This window comes from Salmo trutta, chromosome 26 (assembly GCF_901001165.1).
Source record: "Salmo trutta chromosome 26, fSalTru1.1, whole genome shotgun sequence".
Lineage (NCBI taxonomy): Eukaryota > Metazoa > Chordata > Actinopteri > Salmoniformes > Salmonidae > Salmo > Salmo trutta.
Window position 1 is genome coordinate 43247369 of NC_042982.1, and position 21032 is coordinate 43268400.

The window sequence follows — 21032 nt, forward strand, 5'->3', positions numbered from 1 at the left end:
TATAGCGTCGTAGAGCCCTGCCCTATATAGCGTCGGAGAGCCCTGCCCTATATAGCGTCGGAGAGCCCTGCCCTATATAGCGTCGGAGAGCCCTGCCCTATATAGCGTCGGAGAGCCCTGCCCTATATAGCGTCGGAGAGCCCTGCCCTATATAGCGTCGGAGAGCCCTGCCCTATATAGCGTCGGAGAGCCCTGCCCTATATAGCGTCGGAGAGCCCTGCCCTATATAGCGTCGGAGAGCCCTGCCCTATATAGCGTCGGAGAGCCCTGCCCTATATAGCGTCGGAGAGCCCTGCCCTATATAGCGTCGGAGAGCCCTGCCCTATATAGCGTCGGAGAGCCCTGTCCTATATAGCGTCGGAGAGCCCTGTCCTATATAGCGTCGGAGAGCCCTGCCCTATATAGCGTCGGAGAGCCCTGCCCTATATAGCGTCGGAGAGCCCTGCCCTATATAGCGTCGGAGAGCCCTGTCCTATATAGCGTCGGAGAGCCCTGCCCTATATAGCGTCGGAGAGCCCTGCCCTATATAGCGTCGGAGAGCCCTGTCCTATATAGCGTCGGAGAGCCCTGCCCTATATAGCGTCGGAGAGCCCTGCCCTATATAGCGTCGGAGAGCCCTGCCCTATATAGCGTCGGAGAGCCCTGCCCTATATAGCGTCGGAGAGCCCTGCCCTATATAGCGTCGGAAAGCCCTGCCCTATATAGCGTCGGAGAGCCCTGCCCTATATAGCGTCGGAAAGCCCTGCCCTATATAGTGTCAGAGAGCCCTGCCCTATATAGCGTCGGAAAGCCCTGCCCTATATAGCGTCGGAAAGCCCTGCCCTATATAGCGTCGGAAAGCCCTGCCCTATATAGCGTCGGAAAGCCCTGCCCTATATAGCGTCGGAAAGCCCTGCCCTATATAGCGTCGGAGAGCCCTGCCCTATATAGCGTCGGAGAGCCCTGTCCTATATAGCGTCGGAGAGCCCTGCCCTATATAGCGTCGGAGAGCCCTGCCCTATATAGCGTCGGAGAGCCCTGCCCTATATAGTGTCGGAGAGCCCTGTCCTATATAGCGTCGGAGAGCCCTGTCCTATATAGCGTCGGAGAGCCCTGCCCTATATAGCGTCGGAGAGCCCTGCCCTATATAGCGTCGGAGAGCCCTGTCCTATATAGCGTCGGAAAGCCCTGCCCTATATAGCGTCGGAGAGCCCTGTCCTATATAGCGTCGGAAAGCCCTGCCCTATATAGCGTCGGAGAGCCCTGCCCTATATAGCGTCGGAAAGCCCTGCCCTATATAGTGTCAGAGAGCCCTGCCCTATATAGCGTCGGAGAGCCCTGCCCTATATAGCGTCGGAGAGCCCTGCCCTATATAGCGTCGGAAAGCCCTGCCCTATATAGCGTCGGAGAGCCCTGCCCTATATAGCGTCGGAGAGCCCTGCCCTATATAGCGTCGGAGAGCACTGTCCTATATAGCGTCGGAGAGCCCTGCCCTATATAGCGTCGGAGAGCCCTGCCCTATATAGCGTCGGAGAGCCCTGTCCTATATAGCGTCGGAGAGCCCTGCCCTATATAGCGTCGGAGAGCCCTGTCCTATATAGCGTCGGAGAGCCCTGCCCTATATAGCGTCGGAGAGCCCTGCCCTATATAGCGTCGGAGAGCCCTGCCCTATATAGCGTCGGAGAGCCCTGCCCTATATAGCGTCGGAGAGCCCTGCCCTATATAGCGTCGGAGAGCCCTGCCCTATATAGCGTCGGAAAGCCCTGCCCTATATAGCGTCGGAGAGCCCTGCCCTATATAGCGTCGGAGAGCCCTGCCCTATATAGCGTCGGAAAGCCCTGCCCTATATAGCGTCAGAGAGCCCTGCCCTATATAGCGTCGGAGAGCCCTGCCCTATATAGCGTCGGAGAGCCCTGCCCTATATAGCGTCGGAAAGCCCTGCCCTATATAGCGTCGGAGAGCCCTGCCCTATATAGCGTCGGAGAGCCCTGCCCTATATAGCGTCGGAGAGCACTGTCCTATATAGCGTCGGAGAGCCCTGCCCTATATAGCGTCGGAGAGCCCTGCCCTATATAGCGTCGGAGAGCCCTGTCCTATATAGCGTCGGAGAGCCCTGCCCTATATAGCGTCGGAGAGCCCTGTCCTATATAGCGTCGGAGAGCCCTGCCCTATATAGCGTCGGAGAGCCCTGCCCTATATAGCGTCGGAGAGCCCTGCCCTATATAGCGTCGGAAAGCCCTGCCCTATATAGCGTCGGAGAGCCCTGCCCTATATAGCGTCGGAGAGCCCTGCCCTATATAGCGTCGGAAAGCCCTGCCCTATATAGCGTCGGAGAGCCCTGTCCTATATAGCGTCGGAGAGCCCTGCCCTATATAGCGTCGGAGAGCCCTGTCCTATATAGCGTCGGAGAGCCCTGCCCTATATAGCGTCGTAGAGCCCTGCCCTATATAGCGTCGGAGAGCCCTGCCCTATATAGCGTCGGAGAGCCCTGCCCTATATAGCGTCGTAGAGCCCTGCCCTATATAGCGTCGGAGAGCCCTGCCCTATATAGTGTCAGAAAGCCCTGCCCTATATAGCGTCGGAGAGCCCTGCCCTATATAGCGTCGGAGAGCCCTGCCCTATATAGCGTCGGAGAGCCCTGCCCTATATAGCGTCGGAGAGCCCTGCCCTATATAGCGTCGGAGAGCCCTGCCCTATATAGCGTCGGAAAGCCCTGCCCTATATAGCGTCGGAGAGCCCTGCCCTATATAGCGTCGGAAAGCCCTGCCCTATATAGTGTCAGAGAGCCCTGCCCTATATAGCGTCGGAAAGCCCTGCCCTATATAGCGTCGGAAAGCCCTGCCCTATATAGCGTCGGAAAGCCCTGCCCTATATAGCGTCGGAAAGCCCTGCCCTATATAGCGTCGGAAAGCCCTGCCCTATATAGTGTCGGTATAGTGCACTGTAAAGGGACTAGGGTGCCATCAGGATGTGTTGTTCTGCAGCTTGTCTGTTTGGTGAAGAACACATCCTGAATGGCACACTATTCCCTACATAGTGCACTACTTTTAACCAGAACCCAGTTGGGCCCTGTTCAAAGTAGTGTACTATATAGTGAATAGGGTGCCATTTGAACAACAACTTTGTTTGGAGCAGTGGGACAGAACAGCAGCAGCAGTGGGACAGAACAGCAGCAGCAGTGGGACAGAACAACAACAGCAGTGGGACAGAACAGCATCAGTAGGACAGAACAGTAGCAGTGGGACAGAACAGTAGCAGTGGGACAGAACAGCAGCAGTGGGACAGAACAGCATCAGTAGGACAGAACAGTAGCAGTGGGACAGAACAACAACAGCAGTGGGACAGAGCAGCAGCAGTGGGACAGAACAGCAGCAGCAGCAGTGGGACAGAACAGCAGCAGCAGCAGTGGGACAGAACAGCAGTGGGACAGAACAGCAGCAGCAGTGGGACAGAACAGCAGCAGCAGTGGGACAGAACAGCAGCAGCAGTGGGACAGAACAGCAGCAGCAGCGGGACAGAACAGCAGCAGCAGCGGGACAGAACAGCAGCAGCAGCGGGACAGAACAGTAGCAGTGGGACAGAACAGTAGCAGTGGGACAGAACAGCAGCAGCAGTGGGACAGAACAACAGCAGCAGTGGGACAGAACAACAGCAGCAGTGGGACAGAACAGCAGCAGCAGTGGGACAGAACAACAGCAGCAGTGGGACAGAACAACAGCAGCAGTGGGACAGAACAACAGCAGCAGTGGGACAGAACAGCAGCTGCAGTGGGACAGAACAGCAGCTGCAGTGGGACAGAACAGCTGCAGTGGGACAGAACAGCTGCAGTGGGACAGAACAGCTGCAGTGGGACAGAACAGCTGCAGTGGGACAGAACAGCAGCAGTGGGACAGAACAACAGCAGCAGTGGGACAGACCAACAGCAGCAGTGGGACAGAACAACAGCAGCAGTGGGACAGAACAGCAGCATGAGAAGTGGGACAGAACAGCAGCAGCAGCAGCGGGACAAAACAGCAGCAGCAGCAGCGGGACAAAACAGCAGCAGCAGCAGCGGGACAGAACAGCAGCAGCGGGACAGAACAGCAGTGGGACAGAACAGCAGTGGGACAGAACAACAGCAGCAGTGGGACAGAACAACAGCAGCAGTGGGACAGAACAGCAGCATAAGAAGTGGGACAGAACAGCAGCGGGACAGAACAGCAGCAGCAGCGGGACAGAACAGCAGCAGTGGGACAGAACAGCAGCAGTGGGACAGAACAGCAGCAGCAGCAGTGGGACAGAACAGCAGCAGCGGGACAGAACAGCAGCAGCGGGACAGAACAGCAGCAGTGGGACAGAACAGCAGCAGCAGTGGGACAGAACAGCAGCAGCAGTGGGACAGAACAGCAGCAGCAGTGGGACAGAACAGCAGCAGGACAGAACAGCAGCAGGACAGAACAGCAGCAGGACAGAACAGCAGCAGTGGGACAGAACAGCAGCAGTGGGACAGAACAGCAGCAGCAGTGGGACAGAACAGCAGCAGCAGGACAGAACAGCAGCAGTGTAAAAGCAGTGTGTGTCCTGCCTGCCTACTGCACTCTGTTCACGTGATGCTTTACTCCTCAACAACTCATTAAAACGTCTCTTAATTGCCTCATTAAGTGATTTCATTGGGCCACACAATTTAAAAACATGAATATTAGCTTTCTTGATTATTTTGGATGTGTAATTCTGTCCATTAACAAAACGAGGAAATCTACAAAACAAACTAGTCATTTCTAATGAGATGTAATGTAATGATCTAATGGTCATTCATTAGTTGGGCAGAAGAAGGAATAAATGAAAACTCCTAATGAAGATATAGAAAGGAAATGGCACCCTATTCCCTATATAGTGCACTACTTTAGACCAGAGCCTTATAGGACCCTATTCCCTATATAGTGCACTACTTTAGACCAGAGCCCTATAGGACCCTATTCCCTATATAGTGCACTACTTTAGACCAGAGCCTTATAGGACCCTATTCCCTATATAGTGCACTACTTTAGACCAGAGCCCTATAGGACCCTATTCCCTAAATACTGCACTACTTTAGACCAGAGCCTTATAGGACCCTATTCCCTATATAGTGCACTACTTTAGACCAGAGCCTTATAGGACCCTATTCCCTATATATAGTGCACTACTTTAGACCAGAGCCCTATGGCACCCTATTCCCTATATATATAGTGCACTACTTTAGACCAGAGCCCTATAGGACCCTATACCCTATATATAGTGCACTACTTTAGACCAGAGCCCTATGGCACCCTATTCCCTATATATATAGTGCACTACTTTAGACCAGAGCCCTATGGCACCCTATTCCCTATATATATAGTGCACTACTTTAGACCAGAGCCCTATAGGACCCTATTCCCTATATAGTGCACTACTTTAGACCAGAGCCTTATAGGACCCTATTCCCTATATAGTGCACTACTTTAGACCAGAGCCCTATAGGACCCTATTCCCTATATAGTGCACTACTTTAGACCAGAGCCCTATGGCACCCTATATAGTGCACTACTTTTGACCAGAGCCCTATGGCACCCTATTCCCTATATAGTGCACTACTTTAGACCAGAGCCCTATGGCACCCTATTCCCTACATAGTGGACTACTTTAGACCAGAGCCCTATGGCACCCTATTCCCTATATAGTGGACTACTTTAGACCAGAGCCCTATAGAACCCTATTCCCTACATAGTGCACTACTTTAGACCAGAGCCCTATGGCACCCTATTCCCTACATAGTGCACTACTTTAGACCAGAGCCCTATGGCACCCTATTCCCTACATAGTGCACTACTTTAGACCAGAGCCCTATGGCACCCTATTCCCTACATAGTGCACTACTTTAGACCAGAGCCCTATGGCACCCTATTCCCTACATAGTGCACTACTTTAGACCAGAGCCCCATAGAACCCTATTCCCTACATAGTGCACTACTTTAGACCAGAGCCCTGTGAGCCTGCACTCTCTATTGGTCTTTCTGTGATTCCTTGCATCCTTCTGAACAGTATGAAAGGTCCAAGGTCCCTTCCCTCCTCATAACTTCTTCTCCAGTGGGTTTTGAGAAGGAGGTGAGGAGAGAGGAGGTGAGGAGAGAGGAAAGATGACTTGAGGAAGAGGCGTGGTGGATCCAGCTGAACAGGTACTCTGTAACCTGGATTTTCTCCAGGTGTTTTCTAGAACCAAGGGTCAATCTCTGCTTGAGCTGCTCATCAATGAATCAACTCCTTTTTTCAGGGCCTAAGTATACAACATGATAACCAGACCATTCTGTATGGGTCTACCTTCAAACCAGACCATTCTGTATGGGTCTACCTTCAAACCAGACCATTCTGTATGGGTCTACCTTCAAACCAGACCATTCTGTATGGGTCTACCTTCAAACCAGACCATTCTGTATGGGTCTACCTTCAAACCAGACCATTCTGTATGGGTCTACCTTCAAACCAGACCATTCTGTATGGGTCTACCTTCAAACCAGACCATTCTGTATGGGTCTACCTTCAAACCAGACCATTCTGTATGGGTCTACCTTCAAACCAGACCATTCTGTATGGGTCTACCTTCAAACCAGACCATTCTGTATGGGTCTACCTTCAAACCAGACCATTCTGTATGGGTCTACCTTCAAACCAGACCATTCTGTATGGGTCTACCTTCAAACCAGACCATTCTGTATGGGTCTACCTTCAAACCAGACCATTCTGTATGGGTCTACCTTCAAACCAGACCATTCTGTATGGGTCTACCTTCAAACCAGACCATTCTGTATGGGTCTACCTTCAAACCAGACCATTCTGTATGGGTCTACCTTCAAACCAGACCATTCTGTATGGGTCTACCTTCAAACCAGACCATTCTGTATGGGTCTACCTTCAAACCAGACCATTCTGTATGGGTCTACCTTCAAACCAGACCATTCTGTATGGGTCTACCTTCAAACCAGACCATTCTGTATGGGTCTACCTTCAAACCAGACCATTCTGTATGGGTCTACCTTCAAACCAGACCATTCTGTATGGGTCTACCTTCAAAGTTGAGACCAAAGGGAAGAGAGCTCAGAGAGTTCTTCTAACAGAACAAAGGCTGCACCAATCATGATTTATTTGTGTGTTTCGAAAATAGCAAAAACCCCTTCAGGAAGTTGTTTTCACTACTTACTAAAAACACCAACTCCAAGGGTATCAATAAAGTTACAATACAAACTACAGTTAGGACAGACGAGGTCAAACCTCCAATTATATAGAAACGGCATTACAAGTTAAAGGGGAACAGATCTGTGTGTAATAACAGCATTACAAGTTAAAGGGGAACAGATCTGTGTGTAATAACAGCATTACAAGTTAAAGGGGAACAGATCTGTGTGTAATAACAGCATTACAAGTTAAAGGGGAACAGATCTGTGTGTATTAACAGCATTACTAGTTAAAGGGGAACAGATCTGTGTGTAATAACAGCATTACAAGTTAAAGGGGAACAGATCTGTGTGTAATAACAGCATTACAAGTTAAAGGGGAACAGATCTGTGTGTAATAACAGCATTACAAGTTAAAGGGGAACAGATCTGTGTGTAATAACAGCTATTGAGTTCCTCAGGAGATACCGGTTCCTACCGACTGACGTGATGCAGCTGGAGTGGGTCATTATCCTCCGTTCCTACACACAGCTACCGACGGAGAAGCCTGCCTGCATTCTTGTCTACGCGTGTGTTTCTCGGTGTGTGTGTGTGTGTGTGTGTGTGTGTGTGTGTGTGTGTGTGTGTGTGTGTGTGTGTCTGCTACAGTACTCACTGAAGTCTCCAGTAAGGAACAGGGCCTCCGCGGCTGGGGCCCACTCCCTCAACACCAGTGTGTTGTCAGCCATGCGGTTCACGCCAAAGGTCCTGTAGCTTCTAGTGAACTGATCAAAGCCTCCTTCTGCCTCCTCCAGGAGCAACAGACGCTTCTCAAACAGCCCATACCTGAGAGACAGGCACAGAGAGAGAGAGACACACAGACCGACACAGACAGACAGACATACAGACCGACACAGAGAGAGAGCGCGAGAGAGAAAGAGAGCGAGACACAGACAGAACGACACAGAGAGAGAGCGCAAGAGAGAGAGCGAGACACAGACAACAGACAGACACAGAGAGAGAGACAGACAGACACACACACAGAGAGAGAGACAGACAGACACACAGAGAGCGAGACAGACAGAGACAGAGACAGAGACAGATACAGAGACAGAGAGAGACAGAGACAGAGAGAGACAGACACAGAGAGAGACAGACACAGAGAGAGAGACAGAGAGAGAGAGACAGAGAGAGAGAGACAGACACAGAGAGAGAGAGACAGACACAGAGAGAGACAGACAGACAGTGTCGTTAATAACAGAGAAGGAACTGGGAGAGTTACCAACTCCCCTTGACTAAATCATGGATAGAATCAGCATTGTCAATAACAGTAAATATGATGCAATATTAATTCACTCAGGCCAACACCTAAAATACTAGATGTGTTGATCAGTGTTCAGGTTTCCCAAGACTATAGGAAATGTGTTCAGGTTTCCCAAGACTATAGGAGATGTGTTGATCAGTGTTCAGGCTTCCCAAGACTATAGGAAATGTGTTCAGGTTTCCCAAGACTATAGGAGATGTGTTCAGGTTTCCCAAGACTATAGGAAATGTGTTCAGGCTTCCCAAGACTATAGGAGATGTGTTCAGGCTTCCCAAGACTATAGGAGATGTGTTGATCAGTGTTCAGGCTTCCCAAGACTATAGGAAATGTGTTCAGGCTTCCCAAGACTATAGGAGATGTGTTGATCAGTGTTCAGGCTTCCCAAGACTATAGGAGATGTGTTCAGGCTTCCCAAGACTATAGGAGATGTGTTCAGGCTTCCCAAGACTATAGGAAATGTGTTCAGGCTTCCCAAGACTATAGGAGATGTGTTGATCAGTGTTCAGGCTTCCCAAGACTATAGGAGATGTGTTGATCTGTCTATGGTTGCATCCAACATTGTATGGTTTTGGGCTCAGGTCAAAAGTAGTGCAATATGCTGTGAGAGGACAAAACATTAAGAACGCCTGCTCTTTCCATGAAATAGACTGACCAGCTAAAAACTATGATCCCTTGTTAAATCCACTACAATCAGTGTAGATGAAGGGGAGGAGACATGTTAAACAAGGATTTTTAAACCTTGAGACAATTGAGACATGGATTGTGTATGTGTGCCATTCAGACGGTGAATGAACAAGACAAAATATTTAAGTGCCTTTGAACGCCACCTTGACAACTGTGGGAAGCATTGGCGTCAACATGGACCAGCATTCTAGTGGAACACTTGACACCTTGTAAAATAGTCAAATTCACACACTTATCAAGACTGCCTCTGATTTGGAGGACTCACTAAACAGAGAACATCCCTGGTCATCTCTACTGCCTCTGATCTGGAGGACTCACTAAACAGAGAACATCCCTGGTCATCTCTACTGCCTCTGATCTGGAGGACTCACTAAACAGAGAACATCCCTGGTCATCCCTACTGCCTCTGATCTGGAGGACTCACTAAACAGAGAACATCCCTGGTCATCCCTACTGCCTCTGATCTGGAGGACTCACTAAACAGAGAACATCCCTGGTCATCTCTACTGCCTCTGATCTGGAGGACTCACTAAACAGAGAACATCCCTGGTCATCCCTACTGCCTCTGATCTGGAGGACTCACTAAACAGAGAACATCCCTGGTCATCCCTACTGCCTCTGATATGGAGGACTCACTAAACAGAGAACATCCCTGGTCATCTCTACTGCCTCTGATCTGGAGGACTCACTAAACAGAGAACATCCCTGGTCATCCCTACTGCCTCTGATCTGGAGGACTCACTAAACAGAGAACATCCCTGGTCATCCCTACTGCCTCTGATCTGGAGGACTCACTAAACAGAAATACTTTGTAAATTACGTGTTGGACTGTGCCCCTGGCTTTCGGTAAATTATTTTATTTATTTTTAAAACAAGAAAATGGTGCCATCTAGTTTGCTTAATATAAGGAATTTGAAATGATTTATACTTTTACTTTTGATACTTAAGCATATTTTAAACCAAATACTTTTACTCAAGTAGTATTTTCCTGGGTGACTTTTACTTCAGTAAATGTTCTATTAAAGTATATTTTTATGATGGTGATTATTGGGTGCAATTTTTGACACAAACGATACGTGTTGAGAAAACGTGTGCAACGAGGATGTCAACAGGCTCTACTCAGATATTCAGGGCAGTCTACCCAGCTATAGCTAGCCTCCATTTAGGGCAGTCTACCCAGCTATAGCTAGCCTCCATTTAGGGCAGTCTACCCAGCTATAGCTAGCCTCCATTTAGGGCAGTCTACCCAGCTATAGCTAGCCTCCATTTAGGGCAGTCTACCCAGCTATAGCTAGCCTCCATTTAGGGCAGTCTACCCAGCTATAGCTAGCCTCCATTTAGGGCAGTCTACCCAGCTATAGCTAGCCTCCATTTAGGGCAGTCTACCCAGCTATAGCTAGCCTCCATTTAGGGCAGTCTACCCAGCTATAGCTAGCCTCCATTTAGGGCAGTCTACCCAGCTATAGCTAGCCTCCATTTAGGGCAGTCTACCCAGCTATAGCTAGCCTCCATTTAGGGCAGTCTACCCAGCTATAGCTAGCCTCCATTTAGGGCAGTCTACCCAGCTATAGCTAGCCTCCATTTAGGGCAGTCTACCCAGCTATAGCTAGCCTCCATTTAGGGCAGTCTACCCAGCTATAGCTAGCCTCCATTTTAGGGCAGTCTACCCAGCTATAGCTAGCCTCCATTTTAGGGCAGTCTACCCAGCTATAGCTAGCCTCCATTTAGTGAGTCTACCCAGCTATAGCTAGCCTCCATTTTAGGGCAGTCTACCCAGCTACAGCTAGCCTCCATTTTAGGGCAGTCTACCCAGCTATAGCTAGCCTCCATTTAGGGCAGTCTACCCAGCTATAGCTAGCCTCCATTTTAGGGCAGTCTACCCAGCTATAGCTAGCCTCCATTTAGGGCAGTCTACCCAGCTATAGCTAGCCTCCATTTAGGGCAGTCTACCCAGCTATAGCTAGCCTCCATTTTAGGGCAGTCTACCCAGCTATAGCTAGTCTCCATTTAGGGCGGTCTACCCAGCTATAGCTAGCCTCCATTTAGGGCAGTCTACCCAGCTATAGCTAGCCTCCATTTAGGGCAGTCTACCCAGCTATAGCTAGCCTCCATTTAGGGCGGTCTACCCAGCTATAGCTAGCCTCCATTTAGGGCAGTCTACCCAGCTATAGATAGCTGGGTACCAGGTAGACTGCCCTAAATGGAGGCTAGAGGTAGACTTAGAACACGGTCAATGTAACACACACACACAATATTAATGCTACAGCCAAGAGGTTGGTCACCTATATGTGGACATGGTCGTTGTAATATCAACCCTATGTATAGTATACAGTCTATCTGCGTAGCCTCTTCCTTTACCTTGGACCGCATTCGAGGGCATGAAAAATCAATACATGAACATCATTATACAAAATGGATAGGCTGTCTTGCAAAGAGCATTCATATTTTAACACCTGCCACACATCAACATACTGTAAGCCATCAACAACACTCACAAAAATGATCCTAATTTTAGTCACTGTTCATGTGTAAAGACAGTTATGCTGTTACATGTATTTTAATTAATATAGTATTTTTATCAAACGATATCTACCAGAATATATCCCTATAACCTTTCCCGTACGGGGTCACTACGTCACCAGGACGCCGTGTCACTATGTCACCAGGACACCGTGTCACTATGTCACCAGGACACCGTGTTACTATGTCACCAGGACACCGTGTCACTATGTTACTATGTCACCAGGACGCCATGTCACCAGGACACCAGGACACCGTGTCACTATGTCACCAGGACACCGTGTTACTATGTCACCAGGACACCGTGTCACTATGTTACTATGTCACCAGGACACCGTGTCACTATGTTACTATGTCACCAGGACACCGTGTCACTATGTCACCAGGACGCCGTGTCACTATGTCACCAGGACGCCGTGTCACTATGTCACCAGGACGCCGTGTCACTATGTCACCAGGACGCCGTGTCACTATGTCACCAGGACGCCGTGTCACTATGTTACTATGTCACCAGGACACCGTGTCACTATGTTACTATGTCACCAGGACGCCGTGTCACTATGTTACTATGTCCCCAGGACGCCGTGTCACTATGTTACTATGTCCCCAGGACGCCGTGTCACTATGTTACTATGTCACCAGGACACCGTGTCACTATGTCACTAGGACACCGTGTCACTATGTCACTAGGACACCGTGTCACTATGTCACCAGGACGCCGTGTCACTATGTCACCAGGACGCCGTGTCACTATGTCACCAGGACGCCGTGTCACTATGTTACTATGTCACCAGGACGCCGTGTCAATATGTTACTATGTCACCAGGACGCCGTGTCACTATGTTACTATGTCCCCAGGACGCCGTGTCACTATGTTACTATGTCCCCAGGACGCCGTGTCACTATGTTACTATGTCCCCAGGACGCCGTGTCACTATGTTACTATGTCACCAGGACACCGTGTCACTATGTCACTAGGACACCGTGTCACTATGTCCCCACGACGCCGTGTCACTATGTTACTATGTCACCAGGACACCGTGACACTATGTCACCAGGACACCGTGTCACTATGTTACTATGTCACCAGGACGCCATGTCACCAGGACACCGTGTCACTATGTTACTATGTCACCAGGACACCGTGTCACTATGTCACCAGGACGCCATGTCACTATGTCACCAGGACGCCGTGTCACTATGTTACTATGTCACCAGGACACCGTGTCACTATGTCACCAGGACGCCGTGTCACTATGTTACTATGTCACCAGGACGCCGTGTCACTATGTTACTATGTCACCAGGACGCCGTGTCACTATGTTACTACGTCCCCAGGACACCGTGTCACTATGTTACTATGTCCCCAGGACGCCGTGTCACTATGTTACTATGTCCCCAGGACGCCGTGTCACTATGTTACTATGTCACCAGGACAACGTGTCACTATGTCACTAGGACACCATGTCACTATGTCCCCACAGTGTCACTCTGTCACCAGGACAACGTGTCACTCTGTCACCAGGACACCGTGTCACTCTGTCACCAGGACACCGTGTCACTCTGTCACCAGGACACCGTGTCACTACGTCACCAGGACACCGTGTCACTACGTCACCAGGACACCGTGTCACTACGTCACCAGGACACCGTGTCACTACGTCACCAGGACACCGTGTCACTACGTCACCAGGACACCGTGTCACTACGTCACCAGGACACAGTGTCACAATGTCAATATGTCACCAGGACACCGTGTCACTATGTCACCAGGACACCGTGTTACTATGTCACCAGGACACCGTGTTACTATGTCACCAGGACACCGTGTCACTACGTCACCAGGACACAGTGTCACAATGTCAATATGTCACCAGGACACCGTGTCACTATGTCACCAGGACACCGTGTTACTATGTCACCAGGACACCGTGTTACTATGTCACCAGGACACCGTGTTACTATGTCACCAGGACACCGTGTTACTATGTCACCAGGACACCGTGTTACTATGTCACCAGGACACCGTGTTACTATGTCACCAGGACACCGTGTTACTATGTCACCAGGACACCGCGTTACTATGCCACCAGGACACCGTGTTACTATGCCACCAGGACACCGTGTTACTATGTCACCAGGACACTGTGTCACTATGTCACCAGGACACCGCGTTACTATGTCACCAGGACACCGCGTTACTATGTCACCAGGACACCGTGTTACTATGTCACCAGGACACCGTGTTACTATGTCACCAGGACACTGTCACTATGTTACTATGTCACCAGGACACCGTGTTACTATGTCACCAGGACACCGTGTTACTATGTCACCAGGACACCGTGTTACTATGTCACCAGGACACCGTGTTACTATGTTACCATGTCACTATGTCACCAGGACACCGTGTTACTATGTTACCATGTCACTATGTCACCAGGACACCGTGTTACTATGTCACCAGGACACCGTGTTACTATGTCACCATGTTACTATGTCACCAGGACACCGTGTTACTATGTCACCAGGACACCGTATCACTATGTCACCAGGACACCGTGTTACTATGTCACCAGGACACCGTGTTACTATGTCACCAGGACACCGTGTTACTATGTCACCATGTCACTATGTCACCAGGACACCGTGTTACTATGTTACCATGTCACTATGTCACCAGGACACCGTGTTACTATGTTACCATGTCACTATGTCACCAGGACACCGTGTTACTATGTTACCATGTTACTATGTCACAAGGACACCGTGTTACTATGTTACCATGTCACTATGTCACCAGGACACCGTGTTACTATGTTACCATGTCACTATGTCACCAGGACACCGTGTTACTATGTTACCATGTCACTATGTCACCAGGACACCGTGTTACTATGTTACCATGTTACTATGTCACCAGGACACCGTGTCACTACGTCACCAGGACACCGTGTTACTATGTCACCAGGACACCGTGTTACTACGTCACCAGGACACCGTGTTACTATGTCACCAGGACACCGTGTTACTATGTCACCATGTCACTATGTCACCAGGACACCGTGTTACTATGTCACCAGGACACCGTGTTACTATGTCACCAGGACACCGTGTCACCAGGACACCATGTTACTATGTTACCATGTCACTATGTCACCAGGACACCGTGTTACTATGTCACCAGGACACCGTGTTACTATGTCACCAGGACACCGTGTCACCAGGACACCGTGTTACTATGTTACCATGTCACTATGTCACCAGGACACCGTGTTGCTATGTCACCAGGACACCGTGTTGCTGTCACCAGGACACCGTGTTACTATGTCACCATGTCACTATGTCACCAGGACACCGTGTTGCTATGTTACCATGTCACTATGTCACCAGGACACCGTGTTACTATGTCACCATGTCACTATGTCACCAGGACACCGTGTTACTATGTCACCATGTCACTATGTCACCAGGACACCGTGTTGCTATGTTACCATGTCACTATGTCACCAGGACACCGTGTTGCTATGTCACCAGGACACCGTGTTACTATGTCACCAGGACACCGTGTTACTATGTTACCATGTCACTATGTCACCAGGACACCGTGTTACTATGTCACCATGTCACTATGTCACCAGGACACCGTGTTGCTATGTCACCATGTCACTATGTCACCAGGACACCGTGTTGCTATGTTACCATGTCACTATGTCACCAGGACACCGTGTTGCTATGTCACCAGGACACCGTGTTACTATGTCACCGTGTTACTATGTCACCAGGACACCGTGTTACTATGTCACCAGGACACCGTGTTACTATGTCACCATGTCACTATGTCACCAGGACACCGTGTTGCTATGTTACCATGTCACTATGTCACCAGGACACCGTGTTGCTATGTCACCAGGACACCGTGTTGCTATGTCACCATGTCGCTATGTCACCAGGACACCGTGTTGCTATGTCACCATGTCACTATGTCACCAGGACACCGTGTTGCTATGTTACCATGTCACTATGTCACCAGGACACCGTGTTACTATGTCACCAGGACACCGTGTTGCTATGTCACCACGACACCGTGTTGCTATGTTACCATGTCACTATGTCACCAGGACACCGTGTTACTATGTCACCAGGACACCGTGTTGCTATGTCACCAGGACACCGTGTTGCTATGTCACCAGGACACCGTGTTGCTATGTTACCATGTCACTATGTCACCAGGACACCGTGTTACTACGTCACCAGGACACCGTGTTACTACGTCACCAGGACACCGTGTTACTACGTCACCAGGACACCGTGTTACTACGCAGGACACCGTGTTACTACGTCGCCAGGACACCGTGTTACTACGTCGCCAGGACACCGTGTTACTACGTCGCCAGGACACCGTGTTACTACGTCGCCAGGACACCGTGTTACTACGTCGCCAGGACACCGTGTTACTACGTCGCCAGGACACCGTGTTACTACGTCGCCAGGACACCGTGTTACTACGTCGCCAGGACACCGTGTTACTACGTCGCCAGGACACCGTGTTACTACGTCGCCAGGACACCGTGTTACTACGTCGCCAGGACACCGTGTTACTACGTCGCCAGGACACCGTGTTACTACGTCGCCAGGACACCGTGTTACTACGTCACCAGGACACCGTGTTACTACGTCACCAGGACACCGTGTTGCTACGTCACCAGGACACCGTGTTACTACGTCACCAGGACACCGTGTTACTACGTCACCAGGACACCGTGTTACTACGTCACCAGGACACCGTGTTACTATGTCACCAGGACACCGTGTTGCTATGTTACCATGTCACTATGTCACCAGGACACCGTGTTGCTATGTCACCAGGACACCGTGTTACTATGTCACCAGGACACCGTGTTACTATGTCACCAGGACACCGTGTTACTATGTCACCAGGACACCGTGTTACTATGTCACCAGGACACCGTGTTACTATGTCACCAGGACACCGTGTTACTATGTCACCATGTCACTATGTCACCAGGACACCGTGTTGCTATGTTACCATGTCACTATGTCACCAGGACACCGTGTTGCTATGTCACCAGGACACCGTGTTGCTATGTCACCATGTCACTATGTCACCAGGACACCGTGTTGCTATGTTACCATGTCACTATGTCACCAGGACACCGTGTTACTATGTCACCAGGACACCGTGTTGCTATGTCACCACGACACCGTGTTGCTATGTTACCATGTCACTATGTCACCAGGACACCGTGTTACTATGTCACCAGGACACCGTGTTGCTATGTCACCAGGACACCGTGTTGCTATGTTACCATGTCACTATGTCACCAGGACACCGTGTTACTATGTCACCAGGACACCGTGTTGCTATGTTACCATGTCACTATGTCACCAGGACACCGTGTTACTATGTCACCAGGACACCGTGTTACTACGTCACCAGGACACCGTGTTACTACGTCGCCAGGACACCGTGTTACTACGTCGCCAGGACACCGTGTTACTACGTCGCCAGGACACCGTGTTACTACGTCGCCAGGACACCGTGTTACTACGTCGCCAGGACACCGTGTTACTACGTCGCCAGGACACCGTGTTACTACGTCACCAGGACACCGTGTTACTACGTCACCAGGACACCGTGTTACTACGTCACCAGGACACCGTGTTGCTACGTCACCAGGACACCGTGTTGCTACGTCACCAGGACACCGTGTTGCTACGTCACCAGGACACCGTGTTACTACGTCACCAGGACACCGTGTTACTATGTCACCAGGACACCGTGTTGCTATGTCACCACGACACCGTGTTGCTATGTTACCATGTCACTATGTCACCAGGACACCGTGTTACTATGTTACCAGGACACCGTGTTGCTATGTCACCAGGACACCGTGTTACTATGTCACCAGGACACCGTGTTGCTATGTCACCAGGACACCGTGTTGCTATGTTACCATGTCACTATGTCACCAGGACACCGTGTTGCTATGTCACCATGTCACTATGTCACCAGGACACCGTGTTGCTATGTCACCAGGACACCCTGTCGCTATGTCACCATGTCACTATGTCACCAGGACACCGTGTTGCTATGTCACCATGTCACTATGTCAACAGGACACCGTGTTACTATGTCACCAGGACACCGTGTTGCTACGTCACCAGGACACCGTGTTGCTACGTCACCAGGACACCGTGTTGCTACGTCACCAGGACACCGTGTTACTATGTTACCAGGACACCGTGTTGCTATGTCACCATGTCACTATGTCAACAGGACACCGTGTTGCTATGTCACCAGGACACCGTGTTACTACGTCACCAGGACACCGTGTTACTATGTCACCAGGACACCGTGTTGCTATGTCACCAGGACACCGTGTTGCTACGTCACCAGGACACCGTGTTGCTACGTCACCAGGACACCGTGTTACTATGTTACCAGGACACCGTGTTGCTATGTCACCATGTCACTATGTCAACAGGACACCGTGTTACTATGTCACCAGGACACCGTGTTACTACGTCACCAGGACACCGTGTTACTATGTCACCAGGACACCGTGTTGCTATGTCACCATGTCACTACGTCACCAGGACACCGTGTTACTACGTCACCAGGACACCGTGTTACTATGTCACCAGGACACCGTGTTACTACGTCACCAGGACACCGTGTTACTACGTCACCAGGACACCGTGTTACTATGTCACCAGGACACCGTGTTACTACGTCACCAGGACACCGTGTTACTACGTCACCAGGACACCGTGTTACTACGTCACCAGGACACCGTGTTACTACGTCACCAGGACACCGTGTTACTATGTCACCAGGACACCGTGTTACTATGTCACCAGGACACCGTGTTACTACGTCACCAGGACACCGTGTTGCTACGTCACCATGTCACTATGTCACCAGGACACCGTGTTACTATGTCACCAGGACACCGTGTTACTATGTCACCAGGACACCGTGTTGCTATGTCACCAGGACACCGTGTTGCTACGTCACCATGTCACTATGTCACCAGGACACCGTGTTGCTATGACACCATGTCACTACGGTGCCTTGCGAAAGAATTCACCCCCTTGGTGTTTTTCCTATTTTGTTGCATTACAACCTGGATTTTTATTTGGATTTCATGTAATGGACATAAAACAAAAGTCAAAATTGATCAAGTGAAAAAAATTACTTGTTTCAAAACATTAAAACAGAAAAGTCGTTCGTGCATATGTATTCCCCCTTTGCTATGAAGTAACTAAATAAGATCTGGTGCAACCAATTACCTTCAGAAGTCACATAATTAGTTAAATAAAGTTCACCTGTGTGCAATCTAAGTGTCACATGATCTCAGTATATATACACACACACACACACACACACACACATTCTGAAAGGCCCCAGAGTCTGCAACACCACTAAGCAGGGGGCACCACCAAGCAAACGGCACCATGAAGACCAAGGAGCTCTCCAAACAGGTCAGGGACAAATTTGTGGAGAAGTACAGTTCAGGATTGGGTTATAAAAATATTTCAGAAACTTTGAACATCCCACGGAGCACCCTTAAATCCATTATTCAAAAATGGAAAGAATATGGCAACACAACAAACCTGCCAAGAGACGGCCGCCCAACAAAACTCACAGACCAGGCAAGGAGGGAATTGATCAGAGAGGCAACAAAGAGATCAAAGATAACCCTGAAGAAGCTGCAAAGTTCCACAGCGGATATTGGAGTATCTGTCCATAGGACCACTTTAAGCCATAGACTCCACAGAGCTGGGCTTTACAGAAGAGTGGTCAGAAAAAAAGCCATTGCTTAAAGAAAAAAAATAAGCAAACACGTTTGGTGTTCGCCAAAAGGCATGTGGGAGACTCCCAAACATATGAAAGAAGGTACTCTGGTCAGATGAGACTAAAATTGAGCTTTTTGGCCATCAAGGAAAACGCTATGTCTGGCACAAACCCAACACCTCATCACCCAGAGAATACCATCCCCACAGTGAAGCACGTTGGTGGCAGCATCATGCTGTGGGGATGTTTCTCCATCGGCAGGGACTGGGAAACTGGTCAGAATTGAAGGATGGCGCTAAATACAGGGAAATACTTGAGGGAAACCTGTTTCAGTCTTCCAGAGATTTGAGAGTGGGACGGAGATTCACCTTCCAGCAGGACAATGACCCTAAGCATACTGCTAAAGCAACACTCGAGTGGTTTAAGGGGAAACATTTAAATATATCTTGGAATGGCCTAGTCAAAGCCCAGACCTCAATCCAATTGAGAATCTGTGGTATGACTTAAAGATTGCTGTACACCAGCGGAACCCATCCAACTTGAAGGAGCTGGAGCAGTTTCACTTTGAAGAATGGGCAAAAATCCCAGTGGCTAGATGTGCCAAGCTTATAGAGACATACCCCAAGAGACTTGCAGCTGTAATTGCTGCGAAAGGTGGCTCTACAAAGTATTGACTTTGGGAGGGTGAAAACTTGAGAGTGCCTAACTATTCAGATTTCTTGTTTGTTTTACAATAAAAAATATTTTGCATCTTCAAAGCGGTAAGCATGTTGTGTAAATCAAATGATACAAACCCCCCCAAAAATCTATTTTAATTCCATGTTGTAAGGCAACAAAATATGAAAAATGCCAAGGGGGGTGAAGACTTTCACAAGCCACTTTCACCATGTTACTATGTCACCATGTTACTATGTTGTGGCTGACCAGCTAAACCTTTGGCTTATTTTTTGACACAGGAGAGTATAAACTAACTACTATCATTTATCGTGTTAGTTCCTCCTAGCCAGCTGCTGTCCAGATCAGATTCTCCCTGCAGGATCGATCAGATTCTCCCTGCAGGATCGATCAGATTCTCCCTGCAGGATCAGATTCTCCTAGCCAGCTGGATGAAGAACACCCTCCTCTTTTTTTTCTCTGCATGCTCTCTCATCCCTCGCTCCCCACCTTCCTCCCCGTCTCTACTCACACCCCTCTCATCCCTCGCTCCCCACCTTCCTCCCTGTCTCTACTCACACCCCTCTCATCCCTCGCTCCCCACCTTCCTCCCTGTCTCTACTCACACCCCTCTCATCCCTCGCTCCCCACCTTCCTCCCTGTCTCTACTCACTCCCCTCTCCTCCCTCGCTCCCTACCTTCCTCCCTGTCTCCACTCACACCCCTCTCATCCCTCGCTCCCACCTTCCTCCCCGACTCTACTCACACCCCTCTCATCCCTCGCTCCCCACCTTCCTCCCTGTCTCTACTCACACCCCTCTCATCCCTCGCTCCCCACCTTCCTCCGTCTCTACTCACTCCCCTCTCATCCCTCGCTCCCTACCTTCCTCACCGTCTCTAC

General features: G+C 49.7%; 1 protein-coding gene across 1 annotated transcript in view; it reads right to left on the reverse strand.

Moving 5' to 3' along the window:
- The window catches only part of LOC115163810 (1,4-alpha-glucan-branching enzyme), a gene marked incomplete in the record, with an annotated part of 295489 nt that overhangs the window by 239459 nt on the left and 34998 nt on the right, over positions 1–21032 (reverse strand). Inside the window, 1 exon segment of the mRNA XM_029715993.1 lies at positions 7804–7973. Coding sequence (XP_029571853.1) covers positions 7804–7973 — 170 coding nt within the window.